The 26993-nt window shown below is 37.6% G+C and overlaps 1 protein-coding gene across 7 annotated transcripts in view; it reads right to left on the bottom strand.

The window, feature by feature from the left end:
- Window positions 1-26993, bottom strand: part of RIC1 (RIC1 homolog, RAB6A GEF complex partner 1) — a 153489-nt gene that overhangs the window by 34179 nt on the left and 92317 nt on the right. For 3 of the 7 annotated variants that reach the window (XM_074017525.1, XM_005581784.4, XM_005581783.4), the window contains 5 exons: window positions 25136-25243; window positions 18739-18881; window positions 18313-18449; window positions 7994-8085; window positions 3053-3141 (listed from right to left, as the gene is read on the bottom strand). In XM_074017525.1, coding sequence (XP_073873626.1) covers window positions 3053-3141; window positions 7994-8085; window positions 18313-18449; window positions 18739-18881; window positions 25136-25230 — 556 coding nt within the window. In that variant the 5' untranslated portion in view covers window positions 25231-25243. Of the gene's footprint in view, window positions 1-3052; window positions 3142-7993; window positions 8086-18312; window positions 18450-18738; window positions 18882-25135; window positions 25244-25624; window positions 25796-26993 lie in introns of those variants that run through there. The other 4 variants (XM_065531023.2, XM_015437202.3, XM_074017527.1 and 1 more) reach the window with 4 other exon arrangements.

Genomic DNA, 26993 nt, shown 5'->3' on the forward strand with positions numbered 1-26993 from the left:
ACTTGATGGACAGATCAAATAATATATTTGGCATAACTGGAGAGGATCAGCAAACCCAGATGGAGAAAAAATTTCTAGAATGCAATCTAGAGAAACAAAATTAAAAAAATTTTTAAGTTAGGTTAAGAAACATGGAAAAAAGTATAATGTATATCTGAGTTCCAGAAAAAGAGATTAGGGGAGAGGCAATATTTAGAAAGATTGGTTGAGAATTTTCCAGAAATAGTTCAAAGACATACATCTTCATCCAGCAAGCCTGAGTCTCAAGCAGGATTTGAAAAACAAACAAAATTCTTCACCTTCCACATCACAGCAAAACTGCAGAAAGCCAAAAACAAAAACAAGATCTGAAAGGTAGCTATAAAGACCAGTCTCTTGAAAAGAGAAGACAACTTGACAGATGACCTCCCAATAGCTGCAATGGAAATCTAATGACACTAGAGCAAATTCTTCAATGTATAAAAAAAAAATAACTGCCAATCCAAAACAGCATACCAAGTTAAACTATAATTAAATCACATGGGGCAAAATAAGTACATTTCAGACTCCGCCAAAGTAGAGTTTACCTTCAAAAAACTTCATTAAAATAAATTCCAAAGGATGTATGAGAGGTTTTTCAGGCAGAAAATGGTCTCAAGAAGAAGGTATGAGTTGGTAAAAGATATGGTGGGCAAAAATACTGGTATAAATGTGGGTAACACTAAGTCAACATGAAGAGTTAAATATCCTAATTGTGATAGTTAACACTGAGTGTCAACTTCACTGAATTGAAGGATACAAAGTATCAATCCTGGGTGTGTCTGTGAGGGTGTTGCCAAAGGAGATTAACATTTGAGTCCCAGGGCTGGGAAAGGTGGACCCACCCTCAATCGGGGTGGGCACAATCTAATCAGCTGCCAGTGTGACTAGAATATAAGCAGGCAGAAAAATGTGAAAATAGAGACTGGCCTAGCCCCCCAGTCTACATATTTCTCGTGTGCTGGATGCTTCCCGCCCTCAAACATCAGACTCCAAGTTCTTCAGTTTTGGAACTCGGACTGGCTCTCCTTGCTCCTCAGCCTGCAGATGGACTACTGTGGGACCTTGTGATCATGTGAGTTAATACTTAATAAACTCCCCTTTATAAATATGTATGTATCTATTCTATTAGTTCTGTCCCTCTATAGAACCCTTACTAATACAGATATTGGTACCAGGAGTGGTTCTAGAGGAATAGAATATTAAGGATTGAGTTCCTTCACTGGTTTTGGGGTTTCTGGAATTGGCTGCCTAATATCATTAGACCCCAAAATGCTAAGGACTCTATTTGTAATAGTATGGAGAACACTGACAGTCCTTGACATGAACTGTTTAGAGAATTATGCAAAATAAATGCATTTGGCACTTCTGATTCATTGCTTGTGAGAGTCAAGGAGTTTAGTGACTCTATACATAACACCTTTGACCATATGTGAAGAACCAAGGAACATAATGAAGCTAGTTGGTTGCTCCTAAGTTCAGTGAACAAAGTGATGAAAGAAAATGAATTCAGGGATTCTATCTCCCAGAAGCAGACACGGAGCCTCAAATCTGCTAAGATTGCCCTGAAAGAGAGTCTTATCTCCTATAGAGAAAGAGCTAAAATTGTGGAAACACAAAGACAAGCTCTTATCATTTGAGTGGCTGACCTGCAACGAAAGCTGCATACACCTGCATCACCAGGCGTCTACTGTTAAAATGAGGGCATTGACTGGAAAAGAATGGGACTCTGCAACTTGGAAAACGGATGTGTGGGAGGACCCTGATGAAGCTACATTCACTGAGTTTGTAAACTCTGGTGAGCCTTTTTTTGCCAGAAGAAACAGCTTTCCCCATCCCCAATAGTGGCAACATCCCCTCCTGGACCCATGCTGCCATTAGCCCTTCCACATTTGTCTGAGGAGATAAACCCTGTGCTGCCTGAGGCAACAGTGATGCCCTCCCCTGAGGCAGCTGCCAGGCAAGATGTTGATTCTCCTCAGGAGCCACCCCCAACACCTCTGTTTGCTTCTAGACCTATAAATAAAGTCCTGGAGGGCCTCTAGAGGTGAGGTTGAGAGTGTGACCCATGAGGAGGTGCACTATGGGAACTGCTCAAGTTTTCTAATTTATATAAACAGAAATCTGGAGAACAGGCACAGGAATGGATATTAAGGTTGTGGGATAATGATGGAAGGAAAATAGAGTTGGATCATGGTGAATTTATTGATTTGGGCCCACTAAGTAGGGACTATGCATTTAAAGCTGCAGCTCGGGGAGTTAAAAGGTTCTAATAGTTTATTTGCTCGATTAGCTGAAACATGGATTAAAAGATGGCCCACTGTGAGTGAGCTGGAAATGGCTGATCTCCCTTGGTTTAATGTAGAGGAAGGGATCCAAAGGCTTAGGAAGATTCAGAAGGTGGAGTGGATTAATCACTTTAGACCTAACTCATCCCAGCTGGGAGGGTCCAAAAGATATACCCTTGACTGATGCCTTGCAAAACAGATTTGTAAGGGCAGCACCTACATCTTTGAAGAACCCTATAATTGCACTTCTCTGTATGTCAGCTCTAACAGTGGGAACTTCAGTCACTCAACTACAAAATTTAAATACAGTGGGAATAACTGGATCCCAAGGCAGCAGGGGCAAGTGGCACTCAATTATCAAAGGCAAGGTGGGCGTAGCTGCTATAATGGACAGCAGAGGCAAAGCGGCAATCAAAATAGTCTGACTTGTGTAGAACTCAGCACTGGCTAATTAATCACGGTGTTCCTGGAAGTGAAACTGATAGGAAGCTTATTGCATTCCTACTTAATTTACACAAGCAGAAAACTTCTAGGTCGAATGGACAAAACACTAATTTGAATTATCAAAACAGAATCACGGCCCCTCAACTGATTTCCAGACTTGAGCCAGTTTACACACCCAGAGTCCCAATATTTGACCTATAGCATGACATGTATTGTTTAACTTAAAATCAGCATCTGCTCACATAGCATTACCAGTACATTAAAAATTTTTTTTTTTTTTTTTTTTTTTTAAAAAGACTCACCAGGATACTGTTTTGCTGTTAGCTCTAATTTATGAGATAGCAGCATGGCTCCAGTGCTGTTATCTATTGTATAGACCTGCACAGAACCACTGTGAAAACAACAACAAAAAACTTTTAGTGAAAAAAGACAAATACAAATAGAAAAAGCATTATATAACTCTTATGTTCTGCTGGTGGGAGTGTAAACTAGAACAAAACCATTTTGTCAATAAGTTGCAGTCATCTCATAAATTTGAACAAAGGCATATTCTAATCTAGCAATTTCACTTCCAGATATATCCCAGAAATTATTGTCTAATGTTTACTAGAGATACGGACAATGTCCATTGTACTACCGTGTATAATTTTTAAAAAAGGAAATAGCCGGCTGGGTGCGGTGGCTCATGCCTGTAATCCCAGCACTTTGGGAGGCCGAGGTGGGCAGATCACGAGGTCAGGAGATCAAGACCATCCTGGCTAACACGGTGAAACCCCGTCTCTATAAAAATACAAAAAATTAGCCAGGCATGGTGGCGGGCGCCTGTAGTCCCAGCTACTCGGGAGGCTGAGGCAGGAGAATGGCGTGAACCCGGGAGGAAGAGCTTGCAGTGAGCTGAGATCACGCCACTGCACTCTAGCCTGGGCAACAGAGCGAGACTCGGTCTCAAAAAAACAAAACAAAACAAAACAAGGAAATAGCCTATGGCTGTAGTACATATGGTGTAGCAATATAATACTATACCATACAGCACTGAAAATGAATGAACTTTAGCCATATGGATAGCGGATACCGTTAACCCTTGAACAATGTGGATCTGAACTGCACAGGCCCACTTATACATGTATTTTCTTCTGCCTCTGCCACCCCTGACATACCTCCTTTTCCTCAAGCCTACTCAACATGAACACAGTGAGAATGAAGACTTTTAGGATGATCCACTTCCACTTAATCAATAGTAAGTACATTATTTCTTCCTTATAATTTTCTTAATAATCTTTTCTCTAGCTTACTTTATTGTAAGAATACAATATATAATATTAGTATATATAACATGGAAAGTATGTGTTAATTGTAAGGTTTCAATAGTACGTTATTAGTAGTTAAAAGTCTTTGGGGAGTCAAAAGTTACACGCAAATTTTCAAATGTGTTGGGGGGTTGGTACCTCTAACCCCTGGGCTGTTCAACGGTCAACAGTATATAACATTTAAGAGATAAAATATATATACACACACACACAAGTGTGTGTGTGTAAAAGCATAGCAAATATAAACATACATATTTGATATATATATAGTAGATATATAGTATTAATAGTAAATATATTTGTGGTAAAAATACAACGAAGAGTTCATATATACAAATTTCAGATTAGTGATACTCTGGTGGAGAAAGGGGAGTATCAAAGAAGAGGGGTAAACAGGAGGCTTCATCAGCACTGGTGATGTCTTATTTCTTACGTTGGATGGTAATTTATAAAGATTTTAGTTTTAAAATATATATGCTTTTTTGTGTATATGGTATATATATTTACTTAATTTAAAACATCTTTACAAGGGTCAAATTTATGAAGGGCCTGAAGCCAAAAGTAAAATCTCTGTAATACTTCTAAGCTACATTTCAAAATTGAACTACAATGATAATAGAAAAGTCTCATTTCTGCTTATGGTATATTCTCAGTTCAAAAATTTAATGCACATTCAGCATTTGAAAATGAGGCTCCTGCTTTACATTACTTATGCAACACTATCATAGTGAGAAAGAGAAACAAATGTTGTTCTTAAAGATACTTTTTAATCTAAGAATGCTTTTGCACATAATAAGATAACACTGGTTTATGACTGCCAGACTGTTTTTTTTTTTTGTGAAAGGAGAAGTCAGATGGTTTCTTCACAGCAGCTTTGATCCATTTCCATCCAGGTCCTACCTCTTCTCAAGGATTAGAACTGGGATTAACTAAAAGACCTGCAGTAGTAGTCTCCTTAAAGTTGTCCCACAGCTTACTCTGTTTTTGTTTTCTTTTTTTTTCTTTCTGTGTTCCATTCTGGATAATTTCTATGTTTTTCAGGTTCATTAATCCTCTCTTCTGCAATGTCTAATCTGTCGTTAGTTCCATACAGTGTATTTTTCATCTCAGACATAATGGTTTTCACCTCTAGAAGTTTAATTTCAGTCCTTTTCTAATGTCTTCCATGTCTCAGTTTAATATTCAAGAGGGACTCTTTACAGCTCTCTGAAGTTCTCTCTTTCTGCCACCGGTTTGCTGTCTATAATTATGAACTCTAGCTGCCTTGGTTTTCCCAGATTCTCTGATTTCCATGTGCTTATCTCAACTCAGGACCTATCTCCTCAATCCTGTGCTGCAGCCTACAAACACTCAAAATAATAAAAACTAAGGGCAGTTACAGAGAGATAATTTTGTTTCTCATCTTTCAGAAATCACTATCCCTTGTTACCTTATGTTCGTGTTTTGAATTCAAAACAGCTCTTTCATATTTTTGTCCATTTTCTTGACTGTATCAGGTGGGAGGGAAAATCTGATCTGTCATTCCATCATACCCAGAAGCTAAATATCTGAAAAAGATTTCTTTCCAGACTATCTACCCAAATAGATCATCTCCTGCTGAGAGACAGCACTAAGTGGGTAGCAGGTGTTTGTTTTTGCTTTGCATCTGACAACTGTCAACTGCTAACCCTGGGTTGCTGAGCTCTAAAATGTTAGTGAGGAGAGTCCATGTTTTAAATATAAGAAACAGGTGCTAAGTTACTACTTATCAAAGTCTGACAATCTTTTAGTTGTTCTATAGTGCCTGTATTCTTTAAACTACTTTTCCTTCCATTTCTCACCAGCTCAATGTAACAGAAAAATATATTTTCATTAAAAAGACAGGACTTACTAACCCCAAAGCAAATAAATCTCTGTAAGAGAGATATGGCTATTGTCACCATAAGTGATCAAATTCAGCATCATTAATACTGAGACAACTTGACATTATTACTAAATGATACTATAGGAAGTATATATCATCACCCATGACAAAATGTGTAACCAGAATCTAGTAATACCTTTAAATAGGTAACAGGAAGGTTGTTCAAATACTGATCTGCTGCCAACTGGCATCCTAAAAGGAAGCTGGCTTCTTACACAACTCTAAGGACACCAGCTATCACCTAGTGTTCAAGGCAATTAAGTCCTGATAAGTGTTGGCAGATCTGGACTAGCAGACACTGGTTTGTTATGTCACACAGCTAGAATCACAAAACTTTAACCCTAACCCATGGGCATGCTAGAAGAGAGCTTGTAGTCTCCCAGCTGATGAAAACTGAGGTGGCTGAAAAGCTATAAGCCAAGAGTCTACCTTCATTATCCTGGGGAGGGCTAGTACTTATGAATCATGTAGCTTACAAGCCCATAGCCTAGGGAGGAGTACTTCTTCTGGATTCTAACACCCAGCCTTGTGCTAGCCCCAAATGCAGGAAATGGAACTGCACACTTGCCACTGCTTCTGTCTCTGTGTATTTTCTCTAAATGCTTTTCCATGCCTGATGTGTGGGCTTTCTAATCACTTGAATGTATTGCTCAACAAGAACCAACTTCCAGGTTAGTCATGACAGGTGTCAGATAAACTAGTTAAATGCTATCATGAGGAAACAATGAGGCAAATCTAGGATGCAGGATATTCTATAAAGAATCAACTCAGACTCAAAAAAAGTCAATGCCATGAAAATAAGAAAAGTGGTGTAAGGATTATTGTAGGTAAAAGGTAACTAAAGAGAACTAATAACCAAATATAATTAATGAATCTTGACTGATTCTGGTTGGAACAAAGGAGGCATAGAAGAAATTTAGCTGGTGGCAACTGGGTTAATTTGCATATAAACTGGGTATTAGATCCTATTAGGGATTTATCATTAATGATCTCATGTGATAAAGATATTCCATTTATACAAGAGAATGTCTCCTTTTTTAGAAACCAAAAAATAAGGCAAATGTATGTCAACAGCAAAGTGGATAAATGCTATATTCAGACAATGGAACGTTATTTATAAACCAATTTAAAAAATGATTACAACTACTGGTAAATGACATGGATAAATCTGACAATTTTGACCGGTTACTAAGTGAGTCAAGGAGGGAATAAGAGTTGTGACTAGGAAGTAGCAGAGGCAGTTTGTGACTGTAGTCTAGCAATGTTCTATTTACTGATCCAGTTGTGAAGAAATGGGTATTTGTATTACATTAAACTATGAATATTTGGATTATGTACTACTTTGTATGTAAGTTTTTGTTTCAGAATGTGAAATAAAAAGGGTATTATAAACTTTATGCCAATAAGTTTGAATGTGTTTAAGAAAGAAACCAATTCCTGGAGAAATGCAACTTGCCAAAATCATGTAGGGAGAGATAAGTCTAAATCCTCTTAAATCTATTTTTACAACTGGGCTGGGCCCCGTGGCTCACACCTGTAATCACAGCACTTTGGGAGGCCGAGGCGGATGGATCACAAGGTCAGGAGTTTGAGACCAGCCTGACCAACATAGTGAAACCCCGTTCTACTAAAAATACAAAAATTAGCCGGATGTGGTGGCGCATGCCTGCAGTCCCAGCTACTCAGGACGCTAAGGCAGGAGAATCACTTGAACTCAGGAGGCAGAGGATGCAGTGAGCCAAGATCACGCCCTTGCATTCCAGTCTGGGCAACAGAGCGAGACTCTCTCTCTCTCTCTTTCTATATATATATTTATATATATCCAAAAATATATTTTGGATATATATATCCAAAATCTGCCCTTTACTTTTGTTTCAATCTAATAAAACACTTTTACATTTCATATTAAAGTTGACTGACAAATTATGACAGCATGATACAGTTTATAAGTGTGTTAGGAACATCTTATGTTTACAAAAAACAGTATTTTTTGCAACAACTCTTAAAAATGCAAAAGTCTACATCAATTATACCTCACACAGCCAAATGCCATTAGTCGATACTTGTTATTTACTGCTACACACGTTCCGTCAACAACATCTTGTGGCCAAACTCCATGAAGTTGCTATAATAAAGAAAAATAGTTAAGGCTTAAAAAATATTTCTCCAAATTTACTGTAGTCAACATAATTCTCCTTCAATAAACACACAACTTCTAATGCTTTACTTGGTTTCATCTGCAGAGGAAAATATCCCATCAGGACTATCCCAATAGTCTCCCTTAAAATACTACCAAATAGTCTCCCTTAAAACCTCAAACTTCTCATGAATTGGTCTGATAAATACTCAGTCCAGTGCTAGTTAATCTATTTAAAAAACACTAAAATATGGAAATTCATCCCCAAACTCAAATAAAGATGACTTTCTTGTTAGAATATAAACACTTTGATAGCGGAAACAGCATCTAACTTGCTCACTATAATTATTCTCATCACCTAGCACATAGTATTTAACTTCTCAGTCAGTGAAAAGTAGTACATTCTGTTTGGTTTATTCTTTAGAAGCAAAATTGCTTACTAATCTCTACAATTCCCTTCTTTATAATATAATGGTTAATAGCATGGTATCTGGAAGCCTGACAGCTCAGGACTACCTTCACTCCTCAAAATGATTATTTGATTTTTTTTTTTTTTTTTTTTTTTGAGACGGAGTCTCGCTCTGTCGCCCAGGCTGGAGTGCAGTGGCGCGATCTTGGCTCACTTGATTTTTTTAAGCTTCGGTTTTCTTATCTGTATTTACCTCTTAGGGTGTTTCAAAGATTAAATGAAGATACACATGTAAACTATTTAGGACAATGCCTACCATTCAACAAACATTCAATAAATAAATGACATTATTAGTAAGCGTATATGCTATTTAATTCCATATATAGAAAATACAGCTCAGTTGTTTGCTCTTATTTGTCAAATCACAGACATTCGATGACAAATTTCAAGGCAAATGTCATAATCATTAGTTCAGTTAGCACAAAAAGTGGCACACTATAATACAGCACTTTATTTTTGGATGATCCCAATAGTAAACACTAAAGATACAATATAATCACAACTATTTGAACTAGAATACTACAGATTTCATTTAATTCCACAATCAGCTATATAATCTACTATCTAAACATGGAATCTTTGCTTTAGTAGGAATTTTATTTATCTTTTAATTTTAATAATAAAACTGGACATTTTATGTCACAAATGGTAAAGACAGCAGTGAGCACTGGTTTTTTGAACTGCTGCTTAGATTGAAATTCAATTCTACAATAAGTATTTTCTAGGTGGTTACGATTCACTAGGCACTGCTCTAGGTGCTGAGGCTATACTAGCACACCAAAATCTTTACTTGTATCCTTGCTTTACATTTGAGTCAAGAGACAGACAAGTTAAAAAAGTATATTGTATATTAGAGGTTAAAAATACTATACAAAAAAAATTAAGCAATGGTGGTAAAGAGGGAGTAGGGGAAGAGTGTAATATTCAACAGGTTTCCCTGTAAGGATGCCTTTTGAGGAAAGTCCTCAAAGAAATAAAGCAAGTGTAAAAGCTCTACTGTAGTAGCATTTCTGGCATGCTCAAAGACCAGCAAAGAGGCCTGTGTGGACAGAGTGAAGTGGATGGGTTGTGAAAGGAAAGTAATATATGTGGTAAGAGATGTAACAGGAGGTCAGATTTTTAGGGCTTTGAAGGCCACCATAAGAATTCTGGCTGCTTCTTCAAGTTATACAGAAGAAGAATATTAATTTTTTTAACCTTTTCTGTCATGAATTATAATAAAGAATACATGAAAATGAAACATACATCTCAATTAATATCACAAAGCAAACACTTGTGGAATTGCTACTTAGGCCAAGAATCATCAGTACCCAAAAGTCTCCCAATAGTGCCCTTCCCGATCACCATATCCTCACACCCCTACAACAAAAAATATCCAGATTTACATGGTAATCACTTCCTTCTTTCTTTTAAATCATCATCACTTGGCCGGGCGCGCTGGCTCAAGCCTGTAATCCCAGCACTTTGGGAGGCCGAGACGGGCGGATCACGAGGTCAGGAGATCGAGACCATCCTGGCTAACACGGTGAAACCCCGTCTCTACTAAAAAATACAAAAAACTAGCCGGGCGAGGTGGCGGGCGCCTGTAGTCCCAGCTACTCGGGAGGCTGAGGCAGGAGAATGGCGGGAACCCGGGAGGCGGGGCTTGTAGTGAGCTGAGATCCGGCCACAGCACTCCAGCCTGGGCGACAGAGCAAGACTCCGCCTCAAAAAAAAAAAAAAAAAAAAAAAAAAAAATCATCATCACTTAAACATGCACCCATATATACTCTAATTTAGAACAGCCTACATTATTTGCCCTTTAATTTTTACCTAAAATGGAATCATAGCATGTATTCTTTTGTGTCCAGCTGCTTTTGCTTACTGTGTCTGTAAGATCTATCTGTGTTGTTGCATATAGCCTAGTTTGTTCATGTTCATTGTAGGCTTAAATATTGGGCTTAGCTCACTGGGTCGCTTTGGCCTCCCTTAGTCTGGCCAGTTCTTTACTGTCTTGTTTGCTCTCCAAGGCCTTCAAGCATATTAAAAAATATATTTTTTCTCCAGCTCTTTTAGTCCTCAGGAGGTTCTGTTCTAATAATCTAGTCCTACTGAGTGAGTCTCCACAGAGAACTAACATAATCATATTTTAACACATCTGTTAAATGTCATTTAGTTATTTCCCTATTACCAGTAATATATACGTACTGCTTTCTTGTAATTTGTATTTTCTCTCTATACCTTATTTAGTAATGCTCATCTGCTTTTCATTAGTTTTTGAATCCCTAACTTATTAGAAAAATTTAATTACATACGAATAAATGCTGAGAATTTATTTTGTACTAACTCTAAAGTACTTGGAAAAGAGTCAATCACTTTTTCAGCCCTAATATTTTTATTTCCAGTCTAAACATTTAAGTCCCAAAGATAATTACAAATATATATGCACTTTATAGGAAAAAAAAAGAAATTTTTTTCTAATTCATCAAGTTTATTTTTATTCTTATTTATATATTGACACAGGTGATCACAAATATATTATTTAGTACTTTATTATCTGAATAAAGTTGATAATGGAAGATATTAGATAGAAATATTAAAGTTGATAACAAACAGAATGACGACAATTAAAAAAGGCCATTAAAAACTTAAATTCCTTTCCAGTTAAAGAGATATGACTGAATATAAACATTTAGCTTCTTGGACTCCTAAAACCATAACTTCTACAAGAGAAAAGAGTTTTTGTTTAAAAAAGCATAAAGCGGGAAAGACAAAAATAAAAGGAGAGGAGGCGGCATTAGAAAATTTTAGAAGCTGGAAAGCATACCAATGAGTAGAATCCTTAACTGGCAGGGAATAATGCTGAGAAACATCTAAGTTGTAGGGTACACGAAAGGCTTGGGAATTCAGGTGTCTTTGAAAGACTAAACTAAATGTTGTAGAAGTGGTTCAAAACCTACTTAAAGAAGCAACTAGGTCCTCACAGAGCACTTCCCCACAGCTGAGGAGCCAATAAATACCCCGCCTCCACTCCTACAGAAAACTGGTTATTTTTCTTTGGAGAAAAACAAAACAAAACACCCCCACCCCTGTCCCCTCCACCAGAGGCGTATGGACCACACTGAAAACAGGGATAGAAAATAAAGGCTCACATCTTGAATTTGGACCCTCTAGCTTAACTCTTCTGTAACTCAAATCCCAGAATATTGGGTAGCCAAGCATATATACTCTAGAAAGGATTGCAGGACTGTTTTCTAAAGAACACTGGAGCGAGAAGAGAACTTTAGAGAAAAAAGAGTAAAAAGTAGCGAATAAAGCCACCCGGAAATATGGGACTATGTGAAAAGATGAAATCTACATCTGATTGGTGTATCTGAAAGTGATGGGGAGAACAGAACCAAGCTGGAAAACACTCTTCAGGATATTATCCAGGAGAACTTCCCCAACCTAGCAAGGCAGGCCAACATTCAAATTCAGGAAATACAGAGAAGCCACGAAGATATTCCTCAAGAAGAGCAACTCTAAGACACATAATTGTCAGATTCACCAAAGTTGAAACGAAAGAAAAAATGTTAAGGGTAACCAGAAAGAGACCATCAGACTAACAGTGGACCTCTCGGCAGAAATTCTACAAGTCAAAGAGAGTGGGGGGCCAATATTCAACATTCTTAAAGAAAAGAATTTTCAACCCAGAATTTCATATCCAGCCAAACTAAGTTTCATAAGTGAAGGAGAAATAAAATCCTTTACAGACAAACAAATGCTGAGAGATTTGTCACCACCAGGCCTGCCTTACAAGAGCTCCTGAAGGAAGCACTAAACATGGAAAGGAACAACCAGTACAAGCCACGGCAAAAACATGCCAAAATGTAAAGACCATCGATGCTAGGAAGAAACTGCATCAACTAACGAGCAAAATAACCAGCTAAAATCATAATGACATGATCAAATTCACCTATAACAATATTAACCAGAAATATAAATAGGCTAAATGCTCCAATTAAAAGACACAGACTGGCAAATTGGAAAAAGAGTCAACACCCATCACTGTGCTGTATTCAGGAGACACATCTCACGTGCAGACACACACATAGGCTCAAAATAAAGGGATGGAGGAAGATCAACCAAGCACATGGAAAACAAAAAAAAGCAGGGGTTGCAATCCTAGTCTTTGATAAAACAGACTTTAAACCAAGAAAGATCAAAAGAGACAAAGAAGGCCATTACATAATGGTAAAGGGATCGATTCAACAGGAAGAGCTAACTATCCTAAATATATATGCACTCAATACAGGAGCACCCAGATTCATAAAGCAAGTCCTTAGTGACCTACAAAGAGACTTAGATTCCCACACAATAATAATGGCAGACTTTAACACCCCACTGTCAACATTAGACAGATCATCAAGATAGAAAGTTAACAAGGATATCCAGGAATTGAACTCAGCTCTGCACCAAGCAGACCTAATAGACATCTACAGAACTCTCCACCCATATCAACAGAATATACATTCTTCTCAGCAACACATCACACTTATTCCAAAATTGACCACATAGTTGGAAGTAAAGCACTCCTCAGCAAATGTAAAAAAAAAAAGAAATGATAACAAACTGTCTCTCAGACCACAGTGAAATCAAACTAGAACTCAGGATTAAGAAACTCAATCAAAACTGCTCAACTACATGGAAACTGAACAACCTTTTCCTGAATGACTACTGGGTACATAATGAAATGAAGGCAGAAACAGAGATGTTCTTTGAAACCAATGAGAACAAAGATACAACATACCAGAATCTCTGGGACACATTTAAAGCAGTGTGGAGAGGGAAATTTATGGCACTAAATGCCCAAAAGAGAAAGCAGGAAAGATCTAAAATTGACACCCTAACATCACAACTAAAAGAACTACAGAAGCAAGAGCAAACACATTCAAAAGCTAGCAGAAGGCAAGAAATAACTAAGATCAGAGCAGAACTGAAGGAGATAGAGACACAAAAAACCCTCCAAAAAAATCAATGAATCCAGGAGTTGTTTTTTTGAAAAGATCAACAAAATTGATAGACTGCTAGCAAGACTAATAAAGAAGAAAAGAGAGAAGAAAAGAAAGAAGATGCAATAAAAAATGATAAAGGGGATATCACCATCGACCCCACAGAAATACAAACTACCATCAGAGAATACTGTAAACACCTCTATGCAAGTAAACTAGAAAATCTAGAAGAAATGGATAAATTCCTGGACAGATACACACTCCCAAGATTAAACCAGGAAGAAGTTGAATCTCTGAATAGACCAATAGCAGGCTCTGAAATTGAGGCAATAATTAATAGCCTACCAACCAAAAGAAGTCCAGGACCAGACGGATTCACAGCCGAATTCTACCAGAGGCACAAAGAAGAGCTGGTCCCATTCCTTCTGAAACTATTCCAATCAATAGAAAAAGAGGGAATCCTCCCTAACTCATTTTATGAGGCCAGCATCATCCTGATATGTGATCCTGGCAGAGATACAACACAAAAAGAGAATTTTAGAACAATATCCCTGATGAACATCGATGCAAAAATCCTCGATAAAATACTGGCAAACTGAATCCAGCAGCACATCAAAAAGCTTATCCACCATGATCATGTTGGCTTCATCCCTGGAATGCAAGGCTGATTCAACATATGCAAATCAATAAATGTAATCCATCATATAAACAGAACCAAAGACAAAAACCCCATGATTATCTCAATAGATGCAGAAAAGGCCTTTGACAAAATTCAACAGCCCTTCATGCTAAAAACTCTAAATAAAGTAGGTATTGATGGAACGTATCTCAAAATAGTAAGAGCTATTTATGACAAACCCATCGATACTGAATGGGCCAATATCATACTGAATGGGCAAAAACTGGAAGCATTCCCTTTGAAAACTGGCACAAGACAGGGATGCCCTCTCTCACCACTCCTTTTCAACATAGTGTTGGAAGTTCTGGCCAGGACAATCAGGCAGAAGAAAGAAATAAAGGGTATTCAATTAGGAAAAGAAGTAGTCAAATTCTCCCTGTTTGCAGATGACATGAATGTATATTTAGAAAACTCCATTGCCTCAGTCCACAATCTCCTTAAGCTGATAAGCAACTTCAGCAAAGTCTCAGTATACAAAACCAATGTGCAAAAATCACAAGCATTCCTATACACCAACAACAGACAAACAGAGAGCCAAATCATGAGTGAACTCCCATTCACAAGTACTTCAAAGAATAAAATACCTAGGAATCCAACTTACAAGGGATGTGAAGGATCTCTTCAAGGAGAACTACAAACCACTGCTCCACGAAATAAAAGAGGACACAAACAAATGGAAGAACATTCCATGCTCATGGATAGGAAGAGTCAATATCGTGAAAATGGCCATGCTGCCCAAGGTAATTTATAGGTTCAATGCCATCCCCACCAAGCTACTGATGACTTTCTTCAAAGAATTGGAAAAAACTACTTTAAAGTTCATATGGAACCAAAAAAGATCCAGCATTGCCAAGACAATCCTAAGCCAAAAGAACAAAGCTGGAGGCATCACGCTACCTGACTTCAAACTATACTACAAGGCTACAGTAACCAAAACAGCATGGTACTGGTACCAAAACAGAGATATAGACCAATGGAACGGAACAGAGCCCTCAGAAATAATACCACACATCTACAACCATCTGATCTTTGACAAATCTGACAAAAACAAGCAATAGGGAAAGGATTCCCTATTTAATAAATGGTGCTTGGAAAACTGGCTAGCCATATGTAGAAAGCTGAAACTGGATCCCTTCCTTACACCATATACTTATACAAAAATTAATTCAGTATAGATTAAGCACTTAAATGTAAGACCTAAAACCATAAAAACCCTAAAAGAAAACCTAGGCAATACCATTCAGGACATAGGCATGGACAAGCACTTCATGACTAAAACACCAACAGCAATGGCAACAGAAGCCAAAATTGACAAATGGGATCTAATTAAACTAAAGAGCTTCTGCACAGCAAAAGAAACTACCATCAGAGTGAACAGGTAACCTATAGAATGGGAGAAAATTTTTACAATCTACCTATCTGACAAAGGGCTAATATCCAGAATCTACAAAAACTTAAACAAATTTACAAGAAAAAATCAACCCCATGAAAAAGTGGGCAAAGGATATGAACAGACACTTCTCAAAAGAAGACATTTATGCAGCCAACAGACACATGAAAAAATGCTCATCATCACTGGCCATCAGAGAAATGCAAATCAAAACCACGAGATACTATCTCACACCAGTTAGAATGGTGATCATTAAAAAGTCAGGAAACAACAGGTGTTGAAGAGGATGTGGAGAAACAGGAACACTTTTATACTGTTGGTGGGACTGTAAACTAGTTCAACCATTGTGGAAAACAGTATGGCGATTCCTCAAGGATCTAGAACTAGAAATACCATTTGACCCAGCCGTCCCATTACTGGGTATATACCCAAAGGATTATAAATCATGCTGCTATAAAGATACATGCACATGTATGTTTACTGCGACACTATTCACAATAGCAAAGACTTGGAACCAACCCAAATGTCCATCAATGATAGACTGGCTTAAGAAAATGTGGCACACATATACCATGGAACACTATGCAGTCATAAAAAAAGGATGAGTTCGTGTTCTTTGTAGGGACATGGATGAAGCTGAGCAAACTATCGCAAGGACAGAAAACCAAACACCGCATGTTCTCACTCATAGGTGGGAACTGAACAATGAGAACACTTGGACACAGGAAGGGGAACATCGCACACTGGAGCCTGTCATGGGGTGGGGGTATGGGGGAGGGATAGCATTAGGAGATATACCTTACGTAAATGACGAGTTAATGGGTGCAGCACACCAACATGGCACATGTATACATATGTAACAAAACTGCATGCTGTGCACATGTAGCCTAAAACTAAAAATATATATATATATATATACACACACACACACACACATATACACACATATGTATATATTTAGAAAGGGCTCTCTGATATCACACTGGGCTTCAGAAAACCAGTGTAAGTTTTTCTAATATTAAAGTCAGAAAAGTTTTTATGAAGAAATATTTACATGTGCATGGAGGCTATGAACATGCATGTGGACATGTGATACATACCTATAGACCCACACATGCACTGCACAGGTGTACACACACAGACACACACACACACACACACTCTTATGTTTTATGCAAGCTCAATTTCTTCTGTAAGCCATCCTTAAGTGATAGTTCCTCAGGGTGGGAAAAAAAAAAAAAAAGATGAAATGGGCCAGGTACCAGGGCTGACGCCTGTAATCCCAGGACTTTGAGAGGCTAAGGTGGGTGGATCACCTGAGGTCGGGAGTTCAAGACCAGCCTGACCAATGTGGAGAGACCCCGTCTCTACTAAAAATACAAAATTAGCTGGGCATGGTGGCATATGCCTGTAATCCCAGCCATTTGGGAGGCTGAGGCAGGAGAATCGCTTGAACCCGAGAGGCGGAGGTTGTGGTGAGCCGAGATCATGTCATTGCACTCCAGCCTGGACAACAAGAGCAAAATTCCGTCTCAAAAAACAGTATATGAAACGAACAGAATAGCTAATATGCTTGAAAAAGCTGGGAGGCTATTTACACAACTGACAATTTGGGTTGAGTAAGAGGTAAGTACATAAAAATTAAGCAAATGTAAAGAACAAGGTAATCATTAATTCCTAGCAGGAGGAAAAATCTGCAGTAAAAGAAAAATAATTATAACATACTGACAGAAACAGGAGACAGCCAAGGGTCCCCAGCGAAACTCCACCTTCAAGCCCAAAAAGAGCCTGAAGGCTGAAAGACGAGACTTCTTGTCCCAGATGAAACTGGTGATGCAGAGGGAGAACTGCCCCTGTTTGCCCTTTCTTGACTGATTCTTTCTGAATAGTGCCCACAAGCGCACTGGGAGAATGGGGTGGGGTCACGGGAAGTTCACACCTTGAGCAGCAGGGAGGACCCTGGGCTCTTCAGCTGGTGTGTGTGTGTGTGCGTGTGTGTGTGTGTGTGTGTGTGTGTGTTGGGGCTTGGTAATCAATCTGTGAGGTGGGAGCCTGTTAGCAAGACCTCTTTTTTTGCTGAGAGCTTTCTTTTAATAAATTCTGCTCTCCTCACCTTTCAGTATGTCTGCATGCCTAATCTTTCCTGGCTGTGTGACAAGAACCTGCTTTTACCTAAACTAAGGAGCAAAAACTTCTGCATCAGTACTACATGGTTTAGGTACTAATGGAGCTTACATATTGATAAAAATATAAGCAATTAATAGTAACCTAATCAAAATCACAGTAATTATAATGGGAACATGAGAAGAATGTTAAGTATGGTGGAAGCAGGGAAAAGGGAAGTAAACTGTCACTCTCCACAGTAAGAAGTCAATAAACACAGCCTAAAAACTAAAAATTAAAGGAAATATTCAGAGTAGTAGAGATTAAAAACCAAATAACCAGTAAAGGAATAAAAAGTAGTTGCCTCCAAAAGTGGAAAATTAGGCATGAGGAGAGCAGGGAAGAGAACAGGAACCATCATTTTTCTTTAACTTGTCCAAGAGAATTTTGTCTACTTATACTATTTATATGTTTGACTTGATTAAAAAATTAACAACCCTTAAAATCTTGTATGAATAATGAAAAAAGAATTTAATAACAAAGAATAAAATAAGTACAAAATAACAACAACAACAAAAAACCCTTCAAAATAAATAAGCCATACCTCTGCAGTAAATCTACTTGACACTGGTGTAATAAATCCAACTTTACCATCATTAAATACAACAGCAAACCCATCAAGTGTGGCACAGTATTCCATGTCTCTGATATGTACATCTGTGAAGCCCAGGAATGAACCTACTGATGAAAAACATAAGCACATGAAATAGGATTAAGAATATAATAAATTACTCTCTCACCTTTTGCCAGAAAAACCTATAAGTTTAAAAGGGTAAAAATAATGACCTAACAACCCTAAACAATTAAACTGTCCTTTCCTACTAAATGCCTCTCTCACCCCGCCTCTCATACTCTCCCTACCGCTCTCCTAGCATAAGTAATTTCAAAGAAGTGTTCATCCATAGAAGATATCTAACTAGATATCAAACATAAAACAACTGGTTCAACCTCATATAGAAAGTATAGCTACCTCTAGATGACTGCAGGTCTACTGAAAAGGGTACTGTGCAAAGATTAATGGCTTTCCTTCCATTTGTCATTCCTTCCCAGTGAATAAGATGAAGAAGTCCATCAGAAGTAGCAACCAGGAGATCTTCCAACACAGACTGCAAACTGTAGGTAGAATCAATTAATTTTTAAGAGGGCATACTGGGAAAGCAATGTGTATGAATATAAAAACTGCGTTAGCGAATACTCATGCAAAAATGATCATGAAACCATTTACAAAACATCTCCATTTATCTGCAACTTCTGGGAAAGCAATGTGTATGAATATAAAAACTGCTTTAGAGAATACTAATGCAGAAATGATCATGAAACCATTTACAAAACATCTCCATTTATCTGAAACTTTATCTATGTATATTTCAATCTAGAATCAGAAATTCTGGAAGAAATGAAAGACTATGGGCAGCCACAGTCACAAACTTGGTAACTGATAAAACTAGTTAAAAACTAGAAATATTGAAACAGCAAATTAGAAGATGGAAACAGAAGTGATAGCAGACAAGAAAGAAAAAGAGGTAGAGAAACCATAAAATGAGTAAGACCTAACTAATAACAGTATGACAATCGGGAGCCATTAAGTGTAGAGGTAACAATTCTCCAGTACTTGTCCAATAAAACTTTGAATAATGATGGAAATGTTCTGTATCTGTAAACTATCTAGCTATCTGTAAACAGTAGCTATGAGCTGTATGTGGTGACTATACACTTGAAATATGGCTAGTGCAACAAAGTAACTGAAATTTTACTTACTTTTCATTAACGTAAATTTAAATAAATTAATGTGTGACTAGTGGCTACCGTATTGGAGTATAGTTCCAGGCCAATATATTTCTCAGCATTCCTTCTGCAAACATTTACTGAGCCTATCCTCAGTGACAGGTGCTATACTCTGTGTTGGATATTCGAGGGTGAATAAAATATTCTCTGTCTTCAGAGGACTTCTCAGGCAAGAAGTGAAAAATAGTTACACAGCATGATCTCAACACTTATCAATATTTGTGAAGATATTCAGCATTTACTTAAGGGGGAAATAGCCTGTTTTGCTCACCTCTGTATGCACAGTCCCAAGGGCAGTGTTAGTTAAATCTGTCACTAAATATTTGTGCAAAGAAGGCAAGAAGAGGGAAAGGGTTAGAAGAAAGACGAACCCATAAATGAGCCTACAAAGATACTGGCACAAAGAAAAAGACAACTAGGGAAACCAGTAGAAACTGATACCAAGAAAGCCAAGAAGTAAGATGAATTTAAGAAAGAGTGTTCAAAGTATCAAATACTATATGAGGAAAAACAAAAAATGTTATGTGTATATTATATACAACCTATTAAATACTATTAAATTCCCTTTCATACTTAAGGAAAGAGCATATTTCAGATATATTTTAATCCATAATGACAAAAAAAAAGTCTTTTAGTATTTTAATTCTTAAACTAAACCTTTAATTCTTTGGAAAGTTTACTTCAACTACTTATACTCCAAAGATTTCAGTTAATGAAGAATTTGCTGTTTTTTCCCCAACTATAAAAGTACTGAAAAAGATCAGAAACAGATGTTTCTTTACCCAGCTCTATTTCTTGAACTTCACAGCCATTTGTAATCAATTAAAATTCCCAGTTTATAGAAATTTCACTTTTTAAAGCATTATATATTAATTTCAAATTTATATTTCAGTGATAAAATCTATGTGTATCATTTGGTGGGTGGAGTATAAAAAGTTTATGTTTTAGATGTACTACTATATGCTATGAAAATATGTAATTCAAAATCTAAGCTGTTGGAAATCTGAATTACTTTTGAGCCTTAAAGAAATGTAGTTATGGGGCCTGAGTCACATAATTGGCAGCTATAACCCAGGCAGCTGTAATCTTTCTTTCTCTGATTATAGATTAGCTTTCTTCCTTACTGTATTGTTTTATAAATGTTATAAATGACTAAAGGGATCCAGGGAAGACCCCTTCCCTCTTCACTGTTGATCTTCATGGTAGATTAACTTCCCTCTTATCTTTCTTACACAAAGACTTCATGGCTATCAAATTGTCTTAAAATGGAAATGTTAAATACACTCTTTTTAAATTGGAAAGGAATGAAACTAGCTTTAAAGAAAAGCCATAAAGAAAACAAACTGTAACTAAATTGTAACTCATAAACCAGCCTGGTATACAAAACATTACAATCCTACTAAACTTTATTTTAAACCTTTATAAGCCATAACTGAACTTTTTTTTTTTCTTTTTTTGAGATGGAGTCTTGCTCTGTTGCCCAAGCTGGAGTGCAGTGGCACAATCTCAGCTCACTGCAACCTCCGCCTCCGAGTTCAAGAGATTCTCCTGTCTCAGCCTCCCCAGTAGCTGGGATTACAGGTGCACACCACCATGCCCAGCTAACTTTTGTATTTTTAGTAGACATGAGAGTTCGCCGTGTTGGCCAGGCTGGTCTTGAACTCCTGACCTCAGGTGATCGACCCACCTTGGCCTCCCAAAGTTCTGGGATTATAGGCGTGAGCCACCGCGCCTGGATGAACATTTTTTTGAGACAGAGTCTCACTCTGTTGCCCAGGCTGGAGTGCAGTGGCGCGATCTCAGTTCATCGAAACTTCCACCTCCTGGGATTCTCCTACCTCAGCCTCCCGAGTAGCTGGGATGACAGGCATGTGCCACCATGCCCAGCTAATTTTTCTATTTGTGGTAGAGACAGGGTTTCACCATGTTGGCCAGGCTGGTTTTGAACTCCTGACCTCAGATGATCCACCTGCCTCGGCCTCCCAAAGTGCTGGGATTAGGCGTGAGTCAGTGTGCCTGGCCTGCAAGAACTGAACTTTTAACTTTGGAACACTGACCCCATTTTCTGAAGTCTGTTCTCCCTGACTGGCCAGCTTTCTGCTTGCATTAATTCCAGATTCTGATCCTTCTGATTACTTCAAGTTGACAATGTCAAGAGAAGCAAATTTAGCAGAGTAGTCCCTGGTTTACCAGTGATTTTCCTTGGAAGGAGTCAGCCTTGTTTTTTCCAAACTACATTCTTTCTCTCCCCTAACCCTATCTCCCTAGAAAATCACTGTATATGATAGAAATAAAAGTTACACTCCAGTAATCTGACTACCTGCTAGACAAAAACTCAACAATCGTCTGACAAAATTAAGAGTTCATAATCTCTACAACATGATAATCAGCAATGCTGCAACAAACAAATGACTGGCCAGATGTGTGAATAAGCAGGAAAATGTAACCTAGAATCAAAAGAAAAATCCATCAATATAAATAGACTTACAGATAATCTTGATATTGGAATTAGCAGATAATGACTTTTTAAAAACTGTGATAAACATAATAAATAATCGATAGGAAGAGATAGATATATCCTTCTCATTTAATCGAAAGTAGACAAACTTGTTAAAGGCTGAGCCAGGTGTGGTGGCTTGTGCCTGTAATCCCAGCTACTAGGAGGCTGAGGCGGGAGGAACACTTGAGCCCAGAAGCTTGAGACCAACTGAGCAGCACAGTGAGACCACCATCTCTAAAAAAAGTAGAAATAAAAAAACTGATGTCAGTTGTTAAAATACTAATATTTCTATAAAGGCTGGTAAATAGACCTTGCCCCAACGTACCCAGGTGTTTGCTACAACTGAATCCCCTCCCTCAGAAAAATCTGGCCAACTGAAGGATTCATTATTGGCATAGTAGGGCGATGTCAGAACCCTGTTCGATAACTAATATAACGCATGTCTTTTCATGCTGTATTGGTTCTTAAATTTTTGGTTTCTTTGAGACACAGTCTCTGTTGCCCAGGCTGGAGTGCAGTAGCGCAATCTCAGCTCACTGCAACCTCTGCCTCCTGGGTTCAAGCAATTCTTGTGCCTCAGCCTCCCGAGGAGCTGGGAATACATGCCCATGCCACCACGCCAGACTAATTTTTATATTTTTAGTAGAGACAGGGTTTCACTATGTTGGCCAGGCTGGTCTCAAACTCCTGACCTCATGATCTGCCCTTCCTCATGATCTGACCTTGTGATCTGCCTTGGTCTTCCAAAGTGCTGGGATTACAGGCATGAGCCACTGTGCCCAGCCCAGTTCTGAAATATTTTTAATATCACAACTGTTAATGAGTACATTTAAAAATTTATGTAAATATATTCTAAGTTATGTCCTTAGAGAGTCTCTTCAATCATTGACTTCATGAATTTTATGAAAGCTATGTGGTATCCCAGGTGTGCGTGTGTGTTAAATTTACGTTTAAATTTAGGATCTTGGCTGGGCGTGGTGGCTCAACACCTGTAATCCCAGCACTTTGAGAGGCCAAGGAGGGGAGATCGCTTGAGCTTAGGAGTTTGAGACCAGCCTCAACAGCATGGTGAAACCTTATCTCTACAATAAAGTACAAAAAATTAGCGTGGTGTAGTGGTATGTGCCTGTAGTCTCAGCTACTTGATAGGCTGAGGTGAGATCACTGGAGCCCAGGAGGCTGAGGCTGCAGTGAGCTGTGATCATGCCACTGTAATGAGCTGTGATTGTGCCACTGCACTTCAGCCTGGGTGACAAGGTGAGACCCTGTCGGAGGAGTGGGGAGAGAGGGAGGGGAGGGGAGGGAAAACTCTTATTAAAATTATATTTTTACCTTCTAAACATTCTCTATCCTCAATAACAAAAGTTAGATGCTTAACATTAATCATATTTTTTCTTCAATCAAAAATAAAAGATGAGATAGTACTCTTACTTCTATAAGCAACAGCATAACCAATATCCCTAGCCTTATCTGACTTACATTTGTGGTGATAGGAGGGAAAATAATTGGTTATAAAAATCTAAGTTTCATGTCTTCTCACTCAATCCAAATTCTATAGGAAATTTCAAATTTCCAGCAGTTATGTGTTTCAGGTGCTGATAACTTTGTTCTGAAATGCAATTATTCCACTGGAGTTTTGAGAGAAACCTTACAGATTTCCAACCACCTAAATTCATAGATTAAAACCTAGCACCTGACAGGTTAAACTTGGACAAAATGGCAGAAATTTTTTTTTTTTTTTTGGCTCTCTTTCTATTCTAGTTCCATGCACCATACAAGGTTTCCCACCAGGTGGAGGTAGAAAACCAAGCCTGTACCATTCCACCCTTTTTGGTACCTACAGACACTCAGAATTCCTTATGTATCAAGTTACTTTCTTGAAAGTGATTCCCATGCTGAAATAAATAAAATGTGAAGTTATGAATAACCCTCTGACCAAGGCGATGAGTAACCTTGAACTCAATCTTTTGTAACACTGATTACATTTAAGCAAATAATAATTGTGTTCTTTTCTATGAGAATAAGATATGAAGGGATGGACCAAAAAAGGCAGGACAATACCCAGCCACTTGCATAGTTTTATTTAATATGTTCCAATATCATTCTGTACAGTACTCTAACAAGAGAAATGGTGAAATAAACCTTTTCTTAAAACTGTGAATCAGAGGGATTTTTTAAAATTAGCATTACATTCATATAATTCAATACATTTACATAGTTCAATATTAAAAAAGAGTACACAATAGCTTTTCTCCCAAACCTGTCCCATAGCTACTCAGTTCTCATCCTGTTTCTTATGTATTCTTCCAGAAAAATACATGTTCTCTTTTAAACAAGATGGAGATCCCTCAACTCCCTTTTAAAAACAAACAGTAGCAACATATGCATTTTATTTTTTTCACCCAACAACATATTTAGAAAGCTTTTTTTCCATAAAGAATGTCCTCAATGTTTTTACAGCTGAGTATCATTTAAGTAAATTTTCTTACATCTACACAATGGAAAAGATATGCAGCTAAACTAAGTGACAACTAAAACATCAATAGTGGAACAACAATTAAAGAAATAAAGCCAAATTGTAGGTAAGATTCCTTATTTTTTTCTACCAATGGGTATAAAATAGATTTCTAGTATTCTGGTATTTCTGGCCACTTTGTCATAAAACCTTTATTCATATTTGGATGAAAAAGCATAACTTTCTTCCAAGTGTACACAAACTTCCCAGAAGCTTAAGACAACTTTGGAAACAAAGGCACTTTCTCTTTTCCTCAACTTGTGTGCTTTCATCAGTATTGTTTTGGGAAATATGGACTGTTATCGCTCAAACAATTCTAGACCTTATAAAATATAAATTTCAAAATAAGATTATAGTTGGTATATTCAATTTATGAGCGTTATTATAATAAGTATAATGTGCCATCTGCAAAACTTCCAATGTCTTATAAGGGTTAATCAAGCATTTCCAGAACTAAGAAGTTATCTTGAATTAAAAAGAAATTTAACTTTCCTGTTGGTCATGGGATTTACCAACTACATTGTCTACTGTCATCATACAATGTCAAATTTAACCAAAGTACTGTACCTCATGATAGGTGCTTGTAAATCCAGTATTTTCCTCATCTCTAAATTTAATGCTGGAGCACACTGTTCTTCCTTAAAATGGGGTGTCCCCTTCATTTGTGGACTTCCTCTAAAAGAAACATCATAGAGTTAAAGAAAGATATTGAATTTGCCTCCACTCTTTGGCTAATATACATCCAATCAAATAAAGTAAATGAAATCAAACTTACAAATCAGGTATTCATCCTTCAGATTCTCAAATGAAAAACAGACTTAAATTCTATTATAGCAGACATATCTACTTATCAATTGGAAATAAATGTTTGACCAATGTAATCTGTGTTAGGAAGGTGGGAAAGAGAAGAGCAGAGAATCTGAGAAAAAAACACATTTGAAATAAAAGTGAACTAACGCTAAAAGAGAACCAACAGGCATTTTGTTTAAAATTACTGAGGGCCCTTTCTAAGGTGGGCAACTATGGGGAAAAAAAATGTATCATTCTATATAGTACCTGTCCCAGTGGTCCAAATCGTGTAGCTTCATCTTTACTTACTCCACACCTTATCCTTGATTCCTATTCTTTGGGTATGTATCAGAATTAAGGTTAAATTCAAGGGTGCAATTCGGAGATGTTTTGCAAGTTACTTAGTAATAAATAACAAAATACCTAAAATTTTAAATCCCTGGCATTAAACAGCTGCAGCAGAGTGCTGGGTCAATGCCAAGTTAACTGAACTGTCACACACAACCCTTCAAAGGACTACAGGCTGTTTTGTATTCTTTATCTTCATATGGCATAGTAGACCAGTATCTTCTTCAGTGCCTGTGTTGGAATTTAACAGTTATCTGTCTCTCACCATCAGCTATCACTTGTGGCAACAATTAGCCTGCTGATATAATCTCTCCCTTTCCAGTCAAGTACAGTCCTGTAAATTAATTTGTCAATACTATTAAAATATGCACAAAGAGGCAAACAAGTCCAATAGCTTTCAAAGTTCCCAGCTTTGTGAAATATATTTTGATGCTCATTTTTTAGTTTTCCTTCTTGCTTATTTTTTAGTTACAGACTATTTTTATTATAAAAGTTTTGTGATTTATTACCATTCTATCCTGCTACTGCTATGATCTGGAGTACTTAATTCCTTCTAAGTCTAAACGACTAAACTAGCTAAGGTTTAACCATACAGGTTCATGTTCAACTAACGTGTCTGACTGATGTGACAGCCTGTAAAAAGGACATGAAAGTAATTAGTTTATAGGAGTCACATTTAAATTGCTGAACACACAGCCTATGATGATTTACTGAGATGTCTTCCATGTATTAATATATCTGGTTTTAAAGTTAAATTTTATTTTCCAAAGTAATATATACACAGACGTTAAAATTCAAATAGGGCTAGAAAGCTTAAGACAAAAACAACACAAAGGTAGACTCCTTTTAGTGGAAACTTAAGACATGTGTCCTGATTTGAACAGACCAACTCCTAAAATAACAGCTCTGAGCTAAAATAGGAAAACTGAACACAGACTAGCTATTTGATGACATTAATAAACTATTGTTAATACTGTTGGGTGTAATAATATTGTGGTTTGGTTTCCTTAAAATGTCTACCTGTAGCTTGTAATCCCAGCACTTTGGGAGGCCGAGACGCGGGGATCACGAGGTCAGGAGATCGAGACCATCCTGGCTAACACAGTGAAACCCCGTCTCTACTAAAAAATACAAAAAACTAGCTGGGCGACGTGGCGGGCGCCTGTAGTCCCAGCTACTCGGGAGGCTGAGGCAGAAGAATGGCGTAAACCCAGGAGGCGGAGCTTGCAGTGAGCTGAGATCCGGCCACTGCACGCCAGCCTGGGCGGCAGAGTGAGACTCCGTCTCA

Source organism: Macaca fascicularis, chromosome 15, assembly GCF_037993035.2.
Source record: "Macaca fascicularis isolate 582-1 chromosome 15, T2T-MFA8v1.1".
Classification (NCBI taxonomy): Eukaryota; Metazoa; Chordata; class Mammalia; order Primates; family Cercopithecidae; genus Macaca; species Macaca fascicularis.